At 37.8% G+C, this 19357-nt stretch overlaps 1 protein-coding gene across 1 annotated transcript in view; it reads left to right on the forward strand.

Annotated features, from left to right (window-relative positions):
• The window catches only part of svila (supervillin a), a 76173-nt gene that overhangs the window by 42852 nt on the left and 13964 nt on the right, over positions 1-19357 (forward strand). The window contains 12 exon segments of the mRNA XM_037544256.1: positions 145-382; positions 2722-2854; positions 4674-4718; positions 6303-6371; positions 8603-8771; positions 10493-10579; positions 11555-11641; positions 11764-11941; positions 15112-15284; positions 15674-15829; positions 16547-16683; positions 18420-18567. Coding sequence (XP_037400153.1) covers positions 145-382; positions 2722-2854; positions 4674-4718; positions 6303-6371; positions 8603-8771; positions 10493-10579; positions 11555-11641; positions 11764-11941; positions 15112-15284; positions 15674-15829; positions 16547-16683; positions 18420-18567 — 1620 coding nt within the window.

Consider the following 19357-nt stretch of genomic DNA (forward strand, 5'->3'; position numbering starts at 1 on the left):
TACTCAGTCTGGGTGAGAATCTCTCTGCAATGGTTTAGCAGCTGAGAAAAACCCACACTGTACCCTTTGCCTGCTGTCTAGTTGATTTCGGCCACTGGGGCCATCCTAACAGCTTCCTCTGTGTGTTTGTGTGCTGTATAACAGGTCTTCCGGAGCAGACGGTTTCAGCGCGAGCTGCATCACAGCCCTCGTCCTCAAACTGGAGCAGCGCTATTACACAGCACACGCACGCTCTCACACACTCTGTGCAGTCCCCGGAGTCCAGCAGAACTGTCCCTGAGGACAGGGAGAGGAAACAAGAGTGGGAGAAAGACTTGCACACTGAAGAGGCAGACGAGCTTTTGGACATCATGTCAGCCCGGCAGATATCCATCAAAGACAGGTGAGCTGGGCTGTGCATGTTTGTGATTTGAATGTACACAATAGCAGCGAATTGCCCTCTTCATTGATTTGTTCTTCAAATAACATGGAAGGAAGAAAGAACAGTCTGATCTTCATACGTTCTACCAGTTTTTACTAAGAATTTTAATAACACTGCTGCTAAAACTGCTACTGCTACTAACTCTGCTGCTGCTACTGTAGTTTGAATGTATATCTGTGATATGCTTGCAACTAATTGGAGCATTGAAATGTAAACTAATAAGATATGACAGAAAGCAGGCCCCTTGAAGCATTTCTATATAAGGCTGTGTCTCAGCTTCGCTATTGTTAATCAGTGTCAGAATGATTACCCGACGGTTTACAGGATGTCAAAGCTTCCAGGACATTGTGGTCTCAGGCAGTCTGTCAAAGTGAAGACAAATGTATAAAAGAGAGAGACGCTTACGTTTATGTAGGTTGACTTTTATGTGTCTATGGATATGTGGGGCACGATCTACAGATGCCCAATTTGGGGCTGACAGGAGAACGCAGCACACATTTTGCTGTACAGGAAGCATATAAAGTCAATAAAATGACTTAATTTACTTCTTGGAACACTTCTTTTACATCATTTAGCTATATGCTAGAGTTTTCCTTTGAATGACTAAGCTTTAAGCTTTTATCATCATGGAAGGTTTGTGGGCATAATAACAGTGAAGAACCTCTTTGTAGAACTCTTTGTTGGAAGATGTAAACTCAGGGCAATCTATAAGTGTTTCACAATTATTACCTTACTTTCTGATTCAATTTTTTTGTGTATCACTGCTATTTAAGCTTATTATTTTAGCATATCACAATATCATAATGTTTATGTTGCAGCAAACAGAATGTGACTCATAGCTCTAATGAAAACAACAAAAGTTCTTATTTCTGACTGGTGCTATAACAGTAGTAGTAAATAATGTTGGTGTATTTGAGCTTGAACTCTCTTTGTCTATAGATGCTAAATATTGACAGCCAGGAAGCAAGATTCAGCCACTTCAGGCTTGCTCTTTAGTTAGACATGGCTCTATACAACTTTTTCTTTTACCAGTTGTGATATCAGAACGTCATAGTCTGATGTTTTTGCTAAGCTTTAAAATGTATTTGAAGCACTTATCTTAAGATGAGCATCTAACAGTAGACTATCATACTCAAACTGCTTAAACACACTACTGTCCCAGAGGGAGAAAAACACAGAAATTAGTCACATCATACAGCACGGTCCCACATTTTCTGCTGATGTCAACCCAGTACTGATATCCAGGACTTAGTAGGTAGCTGCATACAGTAAACAAAAATGGACAATTAAATTGTAAATCACAGCTATTCAGATTGTCAATTAAACAACATCTGAAATTTCCATGAATAGGGACTGGTAAAGGTGGGCAGTGTGACAATATTTTATGGTTATTGTGATTATTATTATTGTGGTACACAATATACTTTTTTGAGCATATCATTCTTTTTATCCAACTGCGTATTTTATTAAAATGATAACAATTTGTTCTGTTTTACTGAGCTGTACAGTATGTGAAATGTTGAATAAAATCATTGTATCCAGCATTTTTATGGCTGTTTTTAAACTAATAATGCATCATTTCTATGCATGAAAATGTGATACATATCGATGATTGCAGTATCATCAAGTAACGTAATATGATATTTTTGCCATATTGCCCACCTCTAGTGACAGGCCTAGTGCGAAGACCCCATATATTTCTTAAAATGGCAGCTTGTCTGCATAATTAAAAGAAAGGTGAAATAGGGGATCGCCACTGAATGCAGTAACTGTATTGATGTATTGAGTTTGGACTGATGGAGATGTCCCACTTCTCTGATGCCTGATCAAAGTGTTGCATAACTTGTAGACAGTTATCTGTTGCCATCACAGACATACTGGCATAAGCATGTGGGCCTTTAAATTGATTGATGACATCATGCAATATAGAGAGTGCAGAGGTCAGCGTGGCTAATGTCGTTTCTGTGTGTAGGCGTAAGTGAAAAAGATGAGGTGAGGAAACGTTTCAGAGCATGGCTATAGCTTTTTTGGATATGTCTTTTTGAAACTTTTTTTTTTTTTTTTTTTTTTTTTTTTTTTTTTTTTTTTAGCCTTTGCATGTTGGCATCACTGTGCTCCATTCAGCTAAACCACCCATACTGGGCCGTCTATTAAAACTGTACTTCTCTTGTTCTCTGTACTGCTCAGCTTCAGGTGTGCTTTTCAAAAATAGGTGTCAGTTAAAAGCCCATGATGTCAACATTGTGTCCGTTTTGGACTTTGGGTTTTGGCCTGATGTGTGTGTGTGTCTTTGTCACCAGACTGGCTCTGCTGAAGAAGAGCGGTGAGGAAGACTGGAGGAACAGAATCAATAAGAAGCAGGACATAGTGAAAGTGGCCGTTTCAGAAAGACATGCTCAGCTATGGGAGGTGGAGCAGACCTTCAAGAAGAAGGTAACCCCTGAACCTGAACTTTAAACTACAATCTAATAAAACCATCAGAACTCATAACATCCAAACTCAAATTCTATGTACATCTAATTGCACCCTCAAGTTGATTTATTATTTTTTTATAGAGATTTAAAACAAAACAAAACTTAAATTCCTCTAAATATAAGTTGTCCATGAAAATGTCTGAGCAAAGTGAAACTAGGAAGCACTATACTGTGGTTGTTTTGTCAGTCAGGAATATCTCTAAACAGAGAGATGTGTTGTTCTCTTGGCTTTGTTTTTCCTTTTTCTGCTTCTTTGATTCTGTCTGTCTGCATGTTATAATGCGTCTCTGGCTGGTAAAGTGGTCCGTATTCTGTTAGTTAGTTCTGGCTTTTTTAGGCATCAAAAGAGGTATTAATATAATGAAGTGGGATTACTGTTTATGTTCTAAAATACACAGAAAACATTGCAATCTTTTTTTTGTTGTTGTTGTTAGACATTACACTAAGACTGTGGGTGCATGTGTGTTTTGAGCTACTTACATTTTTTCATATTATAATGTGTTTATGTAGTGAACATGGGCATTGTGATGAATACATATCTTTATTTGGTTTTATTTTCTGTGTTTCTACTAGTAGTCTTATCAGCTCTTTTAGTAATTTGAAGGTGTACCTAAGGCTTGAACAGAGAATTAACAAAGCTTTCTGAGAGTATCAGCTTTAGCGTTGTTGTAAATGTGTTTTGATATAATGCAAAAACACTACAGAGAGTTCAGTGCATAGACTGTTAAATGTTGGCCTCTTCTACATACACAGTAACAAAGATGGAGTTACAAGTTTATTTGTTCCATTTTTTTTCCCCCTCTTTATACAAGTTAAGGTGCATTGCTTCATCATGACCAGTAGATGTTTAGCATTATGTTTTCTGTTGTTTTTAAAATTTATTTATTTACATAGCTGAACTATAATGCTAACCCATCGTGCTGTAAAGCTAACCTTGTTATGTAGAAGTTTTGAGAGTGTTATCTTGTATGTGTGCACGTAACTCAAATTTCTGACTGTCTTCTTTTTTCCTGCATGTTTTCTTGTCTTGTTTTGATCTAATACACCTCTCTTGGCATGTTTTTGGGTTAGTAGTTCCATAGTCTTTATTTATTTGTTTTTGTTTCTCAATCTTACTCTGAGCATTCTATAGATTTTCAGAGGTGTAAAGTTTGAATGAGGACTCGCATGTACCTCTCTGTTTGGATTTATTCATAAGACTGCAATAAATTGATCATTGCTTCACTTGTAACTCAAAAAGAAGTGGTTTTGGATTTATTTTTCTTGTTGTGTTTATCATCTTCTGTTTTGTGGCCTCCCTGTTTCCTAAAACATAAGGTAGATTGTTTAGACCATATAGAAAGATTTCCTGTCTTATTGTGTGATTTCCAGATGGCATTACATATTTAGCTTTTGCCTTTTAGTGCATTTGAGTTTTTCTTCATGCATTCTTTAAAGAGAGAGCAGTCTGGATAATTAACAAGTCTCAGTCTTGTTTTAGTCTGGTGAAAGTGCTTGAAAAAAACAAAATTAATTTAGACATCCAAAACAGAGCTTTAGGTGTAATATAGTCAAAAGCACAAAACCATTGTTGCAGAAAATAAGACAATACTGCATGTATGTAGTTTTAGAAAGGTAGGAAAAGTATGATGATACTTGAAATTAGAAAATGCAATAGATTACATGCATCCATGTGCATGTGGAACACTTAAAAGTAAAAACGTTCTGAGGGATTAATTTTAGTTTAGATGTTCCCAGGGAGATTTTTTTTCCTTGTTCATTTTACCCCCCTTTTCTAGGGCAATGGAATGATAGATGAATTTGCAGTTTCTGACCAGCTCTGGGTAAGACTGATGGCTCCTAAGTTTCAATACTGTTGTTGGTGTCATGTCGAATTTGTATGGTGTCTGTGTTTGTGTTGAACTCACTTGCGGTGATGGTGTGCTGTGTACTGTTATGGTGACTTGTGACAAACCCTGTGCTTGTGGTGGTGGAATTGCTAGTTCCTTTTACTTTGCTACCATGATAACAATGCAGTATAGCATTTTGGCTGATGACCTAAGCAGAAGATGTGTGCTGCTCTTCCTTTACTATTGGGATGCTCATTACAGTGGCTTGTATCATTATCAAAGTTAAGGTTGTGTGCCAGTCTAGTTTGCCTTGGCCACCAAGGGTGGTTATTTTGATCTCGTTTCCATATTATTTTTATACTGAAATTGATGCCATGGTAGGTTGTGTGGTCCTTGGCTGTATGTGGTGTGTCCAACCGATATGAACATTTTGTGACACTTGCTAATTTTATAGAGCTAAACATTTTTATAACCAAGGATATGTGATTCATTTCTTAATTGTCACTATTTATAAACACGGACACCAGAAACTCACAAGGTTTTTTATGTTATAAATATTGTTCACACATTTTTTGTGATTTTGTTCATTTCTGTCAATTAGCTCTGTTGTTTTGTTTTTTTTTAGTTTTTTTTTTTATTATTGTTCATCACTTTTCTTCAATAATGTTATCCAATAATGTTATTGTGGCGAAGGACAGCAAGAAGGGTCTGGGTTCAGTTCCCCAGCCAGGCAGCCATGGTCCTTTCTGTGTGGAGTTTGAATGTTCTCCCCATGTTTGCATGGGTTTTATCCGGGTGCTACGGTTTCCTCCCACAATCCAGAGACTTAGTCAGGCCAGTTGAACATGCTAAATTGCCCCTAGGAGTGAATATGTGTGTGTGGATGTATATGTCTGTGTGTCTGCAATGGACTGGCAACCTGTCCTGGGTGCTTCCTGCCCATTGACCGCTGGGATAAGGAAGGATAAGCAGCTTAGCGTGTGAGTGTGTGAGAGAGAGAGATCACCCAGTAAAGCCTGAAATAATAGCTTTGTATTAATGGTCCCACGCACATAGTCAAAAGAAGGTCTGGCTCGAAGTTTAGGTCTCAAGTGCAAAATCATATACTATTATGATGACAGTAAATGGTCTACAATAGTAGATCATTCATTTACATACTAAAAGTCACATCCCTCAGAGTTTTGAGTTTCTCTTACTTAATACTCAACTAGCTCAATTGATTAGATTCGTCTGCTTGTGGGGGTCTGAAGCAGCTGACGTTACAAAATGTTACTTCTAGGCGTTGCATGCGGTTACACATTTCCACCTGAAACGTTTCTAAATTCCTAAGATTTCCGTAGTGCAGCTTTGATTTTTTTTGGGACAAAATTATACTGTATACAAAGTCTGGGTCTTAGAAACCAACTCTCTTTGCCTTGTTCAGGTCAATATCACTGCTTATTCCCTTATGAACTCACAGTATTTTTATCAAAACTATCATATGTCTGCTACTTTCTCTGCTCATTCCATTCTTCTGTCTTTCTTCTTGCATCTTTCCATCTTGTTTGTCTCGCCTCCTCCATATCTTCCTGCCTATAGGAACCTGTCTTTTCTTCCACTTTTTCCTGTGCTTCTGAGCCACTTGATCACATCGAGCCCCCTCCCCAGGTGAGAGAGAGAATGTCAAGCTCAGCTCGGCAGAGAAATTCTCATTAACCCCCCACATTAACTACGATGAGCTGAGTTTATTCAGGCTTGTTTAGCTTTTCTCTGTTTGTGCCAGCCACACACACAATGACTGAACATACTGTATGTATATGGACTGCAAAACACACCCCTGTTGCCTCCTCCTCCTCTCCTAAACACCACTAATAAACACCTTTTGCTTTCTGTTTTCTTCTTTCTTTTTAAATCGTGTGCTATGGTGTTGTGGTGTCTGCTTTATTTTTTTAACAAAGCTGTAGTCTTGATGAATCACTCTGCCACAGATGTGTTTTCTCTCTGTTGAACTTTGACACAATATGCGCAGTTCATTCTCTTCACAAAGGCTTTGTCATCATGTAATTGCATGTTGCAAACTGAAAGAATAGCTTGATATAGTTCTGTGATGGTGATTATTAATACTTAATCCCTAAACAAGACAGTTTTATTACATACTTCTATAAGTTAAAAATGGCTAGATTAGTTTGAAGTCCCAGTAGTTACTGAATAATAAGCCTTTGTATGAAATAAACCAGAAATGTTATGGGGTTAATGCCTAAAAAAAGAGCACTTTACTTAAACCTTCACCAGAAGAGTCACGACAGAATCTTTTGTTTTTTGTTACAAAAAATGCAGGATTTGTACACATGACTGCAGAGGGGAACCCTCAGGGCTTTCTGATGTTTTCTGGGGAAAAAGTTTTGGTTGGACAGGGTTAAATTCTTGAAACGCTCAATGGAAAATTGTCCAGTCAGATTTTTATTTTTAAAATTTTTGATGCTCTACGATACGATATTTACTTTGTTACTTCATGCTAAGGCAGTTGGACACCTATGGTGCTGTCAACGTGACATTCTGTAGCCTCAACAAGTTCCTGGTGAGAGTTTAAATAATGTGCCATGGTGTTGCCTTGCCTTTACTATCTTTAGGAACCTCTCCGGTTTAAGCTGCATCTTTTCATCTGTCATCTTCTCTTTGCATTCTTTTCTTACCCCTATCTTTTCCTATCCCCTCCCCCTTCCCTTCCATTAAGGCCAAACCCCTGCCCGTGCAGGCGGATGAACGCCATCCCTGGAGACGCAAGGTGCCCCCTATCATCCCCCAGTAGATTCACGTACATGTGAACACCATAGGCATTAAAATGGTTTTAAACATGGTTTTGTGCTTTCGCACTTCTTCAAACCAAAAAGACATAACACTATTTCATCTGCCATGTGTATTTGTTTTTGTTGAGTATTATATGTGGGTGTTGATATTGCTCTCTTGAATTGCCCATTTGTTACTTCTACATGTGTGAGCCAAGTTGTTTTTCTGAATGTATTTAATCCGTAGACCGATTTGAAATATTTTAATTTTAAATGAATGGTCATACTAGACATTGTAGTTGATCAGACTAGACATTGTTTGATGTCAGAATTTTGCTGGTTCTTTTACTTTATGCTTCTAACAAACACTAAATGTCGCTCAAATCATTTCCATAAGCACATTCCCAAAACATTCAACCCACTGAAACTGCATCCATGCTTTCATTAAGGTTGCACAGACTTGTTGATGTGGTTTAGGGTGCAAGATGACTTACTGTGAATTATGGCAATGAACAAAACTTCACAGTTTAGCTGAACCTTATAGTCAGCCACCATTGTCTATAAAGGCTGACACAGTTCTCCTGCCGCCACACCCCATGCACAAATGTTGCACAGGCATATGGACTACAGATTACATTCACAATTTCTGTTGTTTCTTTGTATTAATATCCATTAATCATGATTTTCAAGCTAAACATATACATCTAGAACCTTATAGTGTCTAGAATGTAATTTACAGACTCTACAGGAATGTTGAAATTCAGCACAGCAATGTTAACCTTGCAGCTAACCTAAAGGACCATCATTTTTACACCAAACATGACTTACCAGGCCAACTGCATCTGGGCTAAGTGTGAAATGTGTGAAAATTTGATTTTGCTGCAAACCATTCCTTGATAATGTACAGTTTGAAACGCTGTGCTCAGAACGTGCTCTAGGTCTGAGAATTTGTCAAGATGAAAAGTGGAAGTGGTATTTGAAATTGCTTTATTTATAAATTTCTTTGAATTTTAACATAATTGTAGAGAAACCCCCCCAAATAAAAAGAAAAAAATTCAAAGTACTGAAAATGTGATCTGTGTTTTGAATTTGTTTTTGCCTTCTGTCTTCCAGAGAATGGGAGACGAGGTGGAGGACAGTCACCGGGTTGAGCGCATCGAGATGTCCATACTGGAGCGCAAACAGCTCATCACAGCCCGAGAAGACGCTTGGAAGGTCAGAGGTCTTGGAGCAGCCAATGACTCTACCCAGTTCACTGTGGCTGGTCGGATGGTCAAGAAAGGTCAGTAAATATGTTTGGAGGGCTGCAGTAACCTGATTAATTTCTTAATTATTCTGAGAAACTGGACCAGACCAAGATGTTTACATGAGTTGTATCAAAGTTTTATAGTTGTTTACATGCATGCCTGCGTAGCCTGACTTTACAATGTAAATCACCCCCTGCATGACTTACCCATGTTTATCCACAGATGATTTTCCAACCGTTTAAAAATATCAGCGTTCTTTTTTTTACTTTAGATTTAAACATCTGACACTGTCCATTTCTGACAAAAATAGCAGCCTTTTTGCCTTTTGAGACTGGCCACAGAAAAAGCTTTGGAATGTTGCAAAATGCTACGTGAGATTCAGCACAGTTTTCTAAGTGTTTACGTGTTCATTTCAATTTTGAATGGTCCCAAATGTGACAGTCAAAATGTCGTAGCTTTGTTAGACTAACACTCTTAAGCTGTTTTTACACTTCCTTGGCTCGCTACTGTCCACACCAGAGTGAGAGTTTGTGTGAGATTATATCTTTTTCTTTTGGTTTGGTTGGTTTCACAGTTTCAGCAGCTGAAGTGCAGAAGATAGTTTTGGTATGGAAACAAGCATGCTTTTTTTTTTTTTTTTTTTTTTTTTTTTTTGGACATGTGCCTGTATTAATGCTAATATTTAAATTTTGTAGCTACACTATATAAGTGTACACTTTTTTTATTTAAAAACGTAGAATTACAGTGTCATAGAAAGAAACATGGCAAATAAAATGTGCATGCACTGCTGCGAGGTATCCTGTTAGCCCTGAAATGGTAATTAGTCATTTAAAACTCAGAGGTGTCATGATGAATTTTACAGGAGTTTTTCAGACCATGTCAGATGTCTTAATGTTAGGTGTCATATGCACAACCAACATTACAACAGTTGAAGATATGATCACAGTAGTAGTTCACTTACATCCTTGGATGACATGTCCCCTTTGAATTCTCTTTAATCGTGTTCACATTCATCAGATCCTTCCGCTCTAGGAAGGGGTCCGAAACAAAAATGTTACAACAAATTCTTCTGTACGTTGTGTACAATTTTACATTTCCCCCAGAGAGGTCTTCAAATCCTCAAAACTTGCAAAGTGCAGATTTAACATTTACGAAGCTGTCAATGTATGAAACGCAAATCTGCTAATATTCTTTAGTTCTTTATGATTGGTGTAGTTATGTCTCATTTTGACTTGAACCTGTCGGGTCGCCAGCGTCTGGCCCGTCTTGTCGGGTCGCCAGCGCCTGGCCCGTCCTGTCAGACATACAATTTGTGGTCCATGTGTTAAAATCAAATGCTTCACTGTTCTGCATCTCCTATTATTAGCAGCAGCTTGTAATACACAAACAATACTAGAGTGCCTATGCAGAGTTACACAGTGTTAAGGCAGATTATGTGGACAGTATAGCTGTGATGTGCTGATAGAAGAAGACAAAAACATAGCCTAATGTTGAATTCCCTGCTTTGGTTAATAATAAAAATGTGTTCCCACTAAAAGCAGATGGAATCAGGGTTTCATTTGGAAGCAGCTTGAGATCCGAGACACCTGTAAATTAACCAAACTAAAGGAAAGGATTGATTTGGTCCACACCAGACAGGGTACTATTTGTCAAAGTGTAGTGGTATATGACTACATGGTATTTCACTATAGTGTAGGGCTTATATTGAAGGAGTCTCAGTGGATAGCTGAATAAGTTTGGACTGGCTGTGTTTCAGGTCTGGCAGCCCCCGCTGTGCTGACAAATCCCACACTGACTCCTACATCCACAAAAAATAAGAACACTATCAGCAAACCTCAAGAAGGTAAGAGAATACGCATGCATCGTGCACAGCTACTTTTTAGACAGTGGCAAAATGTTGTTTAACGCAAAAAAACAATCTGAAGAATTTAAACACGTTATGATGTGCGTTCTTTTTTTCTTTTGAAAAGAATCAGGGGACTATGGAGGTTTACAAGTTGTTTAATTTAGTGTTGAGATGTCGTGCTGGATATTGTGTGTGTATAATGTGCTTATTGTGGGTAGTGTTTATGTGCATTCTTCACATGTGGCTTTTGTTGAATATTGATCACCATGAAGTAATTGGCTGAATACATCCTTGGGTGTTTCTGGTTGTTACTGGTGGTTGTTGTTGATAACAATAACACTTCATTCACTCAGTCAAGCATATTCAACAGCTTCTTTTACAGCAGTACCTTAACTGGAGAGATAAATGTACTGCGACCTAAATAAGGCAGATTGTTCTTTTTAATTTGTTCTTGATGGGGAATTCCACCAATTTCTGCATAATTAAGTTGCTGAGATGTAAACAATCATTAAGAGTGGTTTGACATAGACCAGTTCATAGTAGAAAACCTTAGCAACTTCAACAGTTGTGATGAGAGGAGTATGGGGTTGTGATGTCTACAACATAACTGTAGCCAAATTAATTACTATCTAAAACATTCACTGAATCTACATGTCTCCTATTTTCATGTGTGATGTTGATAAATTGTAGTAAAAGTTAATCTTAAGCCAAAGTCTTAATCCAAAATTATCATAAAACTATTTTAAGCATCAGGCAGCTTATTCACAACCTTTTCATGTACTCATCTCCTGTAAGGGAACTGTTAGAAGCATTTGACTCATAGTTCATATAGTACATGAGCAATGCTGACTTGGTAAAGTTCTCTAAAAAGGAGCATTTCACTTTGAACTGTGAATGTTGATTTGGCTCCAATTTGTGATTTTCACATTGCATTCCATCATAATAGTATTTCTGTGTCCTGTGCTTCTGCAGAGATTGAGGTCAGGCAAGACATGAAAGTTGAGTCAGACCAAAAGCTGGACAAGCTAGAGTCCTTTCTGGGTCGACTGAACAGTAAGGGTGAGCACACTCAGGTTTTTATAAGAGCTATGAAGATCTAGCCTAAAGAAAGCTAAACGCTGTAAGCTGTCCTCTTTTTATTCTTTCCTCAAATTCTTGGGTTATTCTTCTTGCTGATTTAGTGGACAGGCTTCAGGAGACCACACTTACAGTCACAGAGAAGAAGGTGAAAGAGGTCATGACCCTGGATGATGAGTGCTTTGATAGGTTCTACAGGCACACAGAGGAGCTTGCCAACATCACCAGCAAAGTGGAGATCAGTGATGACTTTGATGCCATCTTTGGACCTCAGATACCCAAGTAAGGCCAGGCTTAATATTTTCCATTAAAGTATCTTGAAAGTTAGGTAGCTGTTATCTCAGGATCAAAGGCTTTAGATGCGTCTTTACACTTTGGCTCTGCACGTTCACATTGAAGTTATAGGGTGTGTTTCAGGCTGCTTTTTGGATGAGGCACATTACAACAAAACCATTCAGAACTAACTTACATATATTAGTTTTAAAGACACGGTAACAAAAACAACCTGTGTAAATCTGAGGGATGAAAAGAGTTTACAAAATGTTCTTTTCACATAGACTTTTTCACATAAACCCGCACATCATGAATGGCCATAGGGCAAAAAAAAAAAAAAACAATTCACAGAAAATGTAAATTTCAAAAGTCAGACCCTTTTTTATCCAGACCTTGTAGGTTAGCCATGTTTTCCTAGAATATGATTTTTTTTTTTTTTTTTGTCCTAAAATGAACACGAACATGCACATAAAATTTATGAAGGTATGATCGTATGGTATGTTGTGCGTGTTATCTTAAATCAAATCAAATTCATTTGTATTGCGCTTTTTACAATGGATGTTGTCACAAAGCAGCTTCACAGAATTCCAGAAAAGACAGAGTTTTAACAAGAATGTAAAAAGCCCCAGGTGAGCAAGCCTGGGGCGACAGTGGCAAGGAAAAAGTCCCTCAGAACTGAGGAAGAAACCTTCCCCCAGCTGCAGCCTTATGAATTCTAGGAACTATTAATAAGCCAGCACTCTGGGATCTGAGTAGTCGTGATGGCTCTTAATGGGAAATAAGGTCTTGCAGGTACTCAGGAGCGAGCCCATGTAGGGCTTTATATGCCAATAAAAGAATTTTATAATCAACAAGGAATTTAACAGGCAGCCAATGAAGTGATGATGGCACTGGACTGATGTGATCAAATTTTCTAGTTTTAGTGAGGACCCTGGCTGCAGCATTTTGGACTAGTCGAAGTTGAAGATGATCATTAGTTATCTTAACTAGAGCTGTCTCAGTGCTGTGATGTGGCCTGAATCCAGATTGGAATTTTTCATATATATGGTTCTTGTGTAGATATGAACTAAGTTGTTGGGCCACAGGTTTTTATCTTAGATATAAATGGCAAGTTACAAATAGGCCTATAATTTCACAATATGCTAATATCAAGATTTGGTTTCTTGATCAGAGGTTTGATAGCTGCTAGTTTAAAAGCTTTGGGTACATAGCCCAGACTAAGGGATGAGTTTACTATAGTTAAAAGAGGGTTTATAATAACTGGTAGTACTTCTTTGAGTAATTTAGAGGGAATTGCATCAAGTGTGCAGGTTGTGCAATTTGCAGAGGAGATAATCTTCTCCAGCTGTGGGAGTGGGTAAAAAATTTCCAGCCCTTTTTCTACAACTGTGTTTTGTTTTATATCAAGTCAGATGACAGCCAAGTTGGATTAAATACTGTTAGTTGAATTTGTTGTCTAATGTTTAAATGTTATTATTAAAGAAGTCCACAAAGACTTCACTGGTGAGAGTTGCCGGAATTTGTGGTTCAGTACCTGCCTGATTTTTTTTGTGATTCGGGAAATCACACTAAACAGAATTCTAGGATTATATTTATTATATCATATAGCATTTCCATACTCTATAAGGCTGTCCTTCCAGGCAGAGTGAAACACTTCCAGCTTGGTTTGTCGCCATTTCCGCTCTAGTTTCCAAACTGTTTGTTTTAAGGTACGGGTTTTATCATTGTACCACGGGGTGAGCTTTTTCTGCCTTATTCTTTTTTATTTTAAATGACGCCACATTTTCTAAAGTAGATTGTAAGGTATTTTCTAAATAATCGGTTAGTAAATCTAGCTCCATTGGGTCTGATGGAGTGAAAACTGGGCTTGATAGTTCTGGGAGATTTTCTATAAAGTGTAGGGCAGTAAAAGGTTTTATTGAGCGCTTTGTAGAATAGCGAGGGGACATACATGTATTATGGTGTATTAAGTCGTAGCTCATACGTAATTAGGTAATGGTCGGAGATTGCTGAGGTTTGCGGTAGGATATTAAGCTTGTCTATGTTAAGACCTAGTGTCAAAACTAAATCTAATGTGTGACTACAGTAGTGTGTAGGCCCTGTTACATTTGGGTAATACCAACAGAGTCTAGAATTGAAGTAAATGCCTTTGTTTAGTGGGTCATCTACCTTCTCAAAGTGAATATTAAAATCTCCTACAATTATTACTTTATCATTGCACACAGCTAGGTTTGCAGTGAAATCACTAAATTCTTTTAAAAATTCAGAGTAGGTCCCTGGTAGTCTGTAAATGTTAAATAATGAAAATGCGTTCATTTTTTGTGACCGGATTTGTAACGTGAATGGAAAGGAAGTGAAAGTGTCACATTGTTTCTGACTGATATCGAGAGTATTTTGGTAGATTACACATACTCCACCTCCCTTGCCTGATAATCTTGGCCTATGTGCATAATTATAGCCTACAGGGGTGACTTCATTTAAAGCTGAATATTCCTCTGGTCTAACCCACGTTTCAGTGAGACAGAAAATGTCAAATTTATGATCACTTATAATTTCGTTTACGATGACTGCTTTTGAGTTTAGTGATCTTATATTGAGTAGTCCAAATTTTAGATCTAAGGTGTTAGTGCTATAATCTGAATACAGATATATGTTGATTAGTTTGTTTAAACGGGCTGATTTGAGTTTTTCTGTGATTCAATTTAGTTTTAATTCGGGGCAAAGACACAGTCTCAATGAAGTTGAACCTGGGTGACGCCTCAAGGCGGTTCGCAGACGGACGGTTTAGCCTGTCTGTCTGCGGCCTGGTCCCGGCTCTGGACTGTCATCAGCTATTTACACTACTCTGCCGACTAACTAAAAGACTGAGCTATGCTGCAAGAAAGTAAGGCAGTACCATCCTGCATGGGGTGGACACCATCCCTACCTAGAAGACCAGACTTGCCCCTTAAAACGCAACCAGTTGTCTAAAAAGCCCACTTGATTTTTGGAACACCACTTCAATACTGTATTATAGGTATTATATTTTTAGAATTCTAAAAATATTATAGATATATAACAATTTTTAGCTGTCTTTATTGAAATCAGGATGGCCTCTTTATGCTGTCATGAACTACACAAGTAGACTTTTTATGTATCCTGACCTTTGAACTGATTTTTTTTTTTTCTTTTCTTTTCAGGCTGGCCTCAGACATGGTGCAGCACAAGCGGGCGGTGCGACCAGCCCGGAATGTGCAGTCATCCAGGAACCCTTTGAAGCTGCTAGCCTCACGAGAGGACATTAGACACGAATACACAGAGCAGAGACTCAACATTGGAGTGCTGGAGAGCAAGAGGATCAAACAGGAAAAAAGTGAGTGCAAAAATGGCAACTGAGTTAATAAATTAACCGGGTCAGGCTGTTGATGGTGGCCCTGTGTAGTCGAATATCTAAACATATAGTCACAAGCCATTGGTAGCTGGACATCAAGAGTGAACGTTTTGTTAAGTCTGGTAAGAAGGGACAGTGAGAACAACATCCAATACAAAAGCAGAAGAAAGATGTTTGTCTGTTGACACAGTACCCTGCAACACTGGTTTGTCACTGAAATCTTCTCAGTATATAAAAAACTGAGCTGTAGAACAGAATTCAGAATAATTGAATTATATTAAGGTGTTATCCATAAACTGTATTTTGTTACTACACAGGTTACTTGTGTTCACACAGCTCTCTCTGTCTGTCTGTACGTCTGTCTGTCTCAGTGGGTAAGAGCAGTGGTTTCTCTGCAGTGGCTCTGGCAGGCTTGGCGAGTAAGGAGAATTTTAGCAATGTAAGTCTGCGCAGTGTCAACATCACCGAGCAGAGCTCCCACAGCAGTGCAGTACCCTACAAGAGCACCATGCTCATGCAGGTCAAAGGTCAGTGACTCAACAAGCCACTAAATTATGCATACATATGCACATGGTTATATACACAGATTTGAGTGTTTTCTAAGTGGAAAAAAGTTAACACATTCTGTTCACATTTTGATGCAAAATTACTTCATTTGGTAAATTTAACATATTGCAGCATTTTTCTACTTACTTAAGGTGGTATTGATTGTTTTTCTGTGCCTGTCTAGAAAATAAAGGTTGCTTGACATCTGTCTAACAGTTATTCTCCTGCCGAGATTAATGTCCTCATGCTAGACTCATATAGATTACAAATAAAAGTTTGCATTACCTTGTTTGGTCATCACCTACCATACTAGAGTATCTGATAAGTCACAAGCTCAGATGATGGTCATATGTAAAGTATCAAATACTTCAGGATTCCATCTTGTGTGAATGCATTTTAGGAACTTGGCACTGTCATCGTGCTGAAAGATTTAGTGTATCAGTGCGTTTACTTTACCAAGCTCAGCACTATGGGGACAAGCTGCTTTGTTATGGGTGCTGTTAATGTACGTGGATTTATGGTGGTGGTGAAAGGTCAGTCCTCATAAGACGTGTGAGCCAGTGTGTTGCTTGCATATTTGCCTCTCTCTCTCTGTCCATATCATCTGTGAGATGCTGTCTGTGAAGATCTTATTCTCTTGTTCATTTTGAGAAAGAAATGAAAATGGAAAACCCACTGAACAATGTTTTGTTAACTAGGTCGGCGGCATGTCCAGACTAGGCTTGTCGAGCCCAGAGCATCCTCCTTGAACAGTGGTGATTGCTTCCTGCTGGTCTCACCCCACCACTGCTTCATCTGGATAGGAGAGTTTGCAAATGTTATCGAGAAGGCTAAAGTGAGTGTTTTCTGACACCCACAATTCACATAATCAACATAGAGGAGAACAGAGTCACTGAGTAAATACATTGTGGAAATGTTTTAAACAAAGACATTTAAAAGATTTTTTTTACAAATATATTCATTTTAGTTGATAGAAATGGCTGTTTTTTTATGTGATTTAAAGCCAATTATGAGTAATGCAAATATGAAGTAAAAGTCCTGATGTGGGTGGGGCTGGTCGGCTTGTTGATTTTTGGGTTGGCGTCATTGATTGGGGGTTTTTGGAGTTGGTGTCAGCCTACCCAAGTGTAGTGCTGTTGTCACAAACCTGTTATTTTATATTACATAACAGACATACTGACTAGCACACTAAAGAACTAGAAAACAGCACTGCATTATCATTGTTTGTATGAAAGGTACATTAAATTTGTTGTTTTTACTTCAAAGGTGTAGGTCATTTGATAATAAGTGGGTCTATCACGAGATGAACTATGTGCAATGTAACCAGATGACTTCTCACTTTTTCTTGAGTAGCATTTTATGATGGGTATCACTACTTTCAGTCAAATACTGGAGCTTTGTACTTTGTTTACCACATGACATTGAAAACAACATATAATTAATTCAAAAGTGTAGTTAGGTTGATCTTTTTAATATTTGTGGTTTGGTTTAAAGTAGAGGTCTGATTATTTCTATTTGTTCCTTTTTCTAAAAAAAAAATAAATAAAATGTATTATACCAACCATCCCCATAACAAAAAAACTCTATTAACTAATTTATTCATGGATACACATGTATGAAACATTTTCATCCATTGAACATTGAAAGTCTCTAGCATGTTCAGCTTTCATATGCTTCTGAAAGGCTTATTCTGATGTATGGTATGCCTGAGGTATCAGCAGGGAGTGAAAAACCAGCCCTGCTCTCCCTTACATATATTGATACAAATATTTATAAATATTAAAACACAATTAAAACATGTTTACACACCGCAAGAACAATATATTAAAATAAAGAAGCCATCATTGATGAAACAAATTCCGCACCGGGATTAAAACACATCAAGCTCATAATATTAAAAACAATGTTTATTAAAGCAGGAAATTCATTAGTGTTTATAATTTATACAGGTATTATAGGGCAATGCAGTGAAATGAGTTGAAGTCTCTCAGTAGTACAGTCAGCAGCATACCAGTAAAGGTACAAAACAGACAGTATCACTTGCTGCATCTTTTAAATGTCTTCTGTTTGTGGTTGGTATACCACCACGTGCAGGATGTCAGCAAAATCAACTACAGTGCTGTTTTCACGTCAAATACCGGAAACCAGAAGTCAGTTGTAAAAGACAGGAAACATGTCAAGTGAACATCTGTCATGTAGGCTAAAATAGGCTGTTGTTTAACACCAGAGAGGTCATTGAACCTTGTTTGGAAATTAATTTGACCTACATTTGAGCACTAATGTAAGATATGATGCTGTTCAATGACTTTACTGCGGCCTTTTTGACCTTAATCCATAAAACGTGGTTTGATGGTAGTAACTTGTTTAGTGCAGCTGGTGTAGGAGCATTTGAAACATTTGTTTTGGAGAGTGTTAGACATGCACATGGTTAGTAGGCCATGTCTGCTCAGAGAAGAATGATTAAATGCCTCGTTTACTGCTTTTCTTGGATCTCTGGTCTTCCCTTGTCCCTGTTCTTGTAAATGGCTTTACTCTTTCTTGGCCAGCCTTAATGTGCTTCTTTAACTACAGGCCGCAGAGTTGGCAACCTTCATACAGACCAAACATGACCTGGGCTGTAGAGCCTCATATGTGCAGACCATAGAGGAGGGTATCAACACACACAGCCATGCAGCTAAGGAATTCTGGAAGATCCTGGGAGGGCAAGCAAGCTACCAAGGCAAATCATCTTATTATTATGTGCTGTCATAACCGTCTTTAGTTGTAGCTCCTTTAACTTTTTTTTTTCCTTTGTTTTTCAATTTTCCAACGTAATTCAGTTGTGCAGATGTAAATGAAGTCAAGTGAAATGGTTCATTGTAGTGAAATTTCCAGCTGTAACTTCTTTACAGTGGTGGTGATTGGAACCAGATGTTACAATGCCTATAATGCCAATAGAGTATTTTTTTTTTACCATTCAAAAATGACTAGTGAACCTTTTTATGTTTTTATATGTAATGATAATGGTAAATGTGTAGTAGTAAATATTTAAAGAAATATATCAAGTCATAGTACAAAGACATGACAAAACAACATATCAAAAAAAAAAGTGAAAAATATATGCCCATTTTCAATTTGATGTCAATAGCCTGTTCCAAAAAAGTTGGGATGGGGGCAACAAAAGGCTGGTAAAGTTGTGTAATGCTTAAAAAAAACACCTGGTGGTTGACTGACAACAGGTCAGTAACATGACCGGGTATAAAAAAAAGCATCCCAGAGGAGGCTGAGTCTTTCAGAAGTAAAGATGAGGAGGGGTTCAAAATTCTGTGTAAGTCTGCACAGGCAAATAGTGCAACAATTCAAGGATAATGTTTCTCAATGTAAAATAGCAATGAACTTTTGCTTATCAACAAATTCATCACTGCATCTACAAATGCAAGTTAAAACTTTAAAACACAAAGAAGAAACCGTATATAAACAGGATCCAGTAAAGTTTAAAAGCCAGTATTCATGATGGTATAGGAGTGCAA

This window comes from Pygocentrus nattereri, chromosome 13 (genome assembly GCF_015220715.1).
Source record: "Pygocentrus nattereri isolate fPygNat1 chromosome 13, fPygNat1.pri, whole genome shotgun sequence".
Taxonomy (NCBI): domain Eukaryota; kingdom Metazoa; phylum Chordata; class Actinopteri; order Characiformes; family Serrasalmidae; genus Pygocentrus; species Pygocentrus nattereri.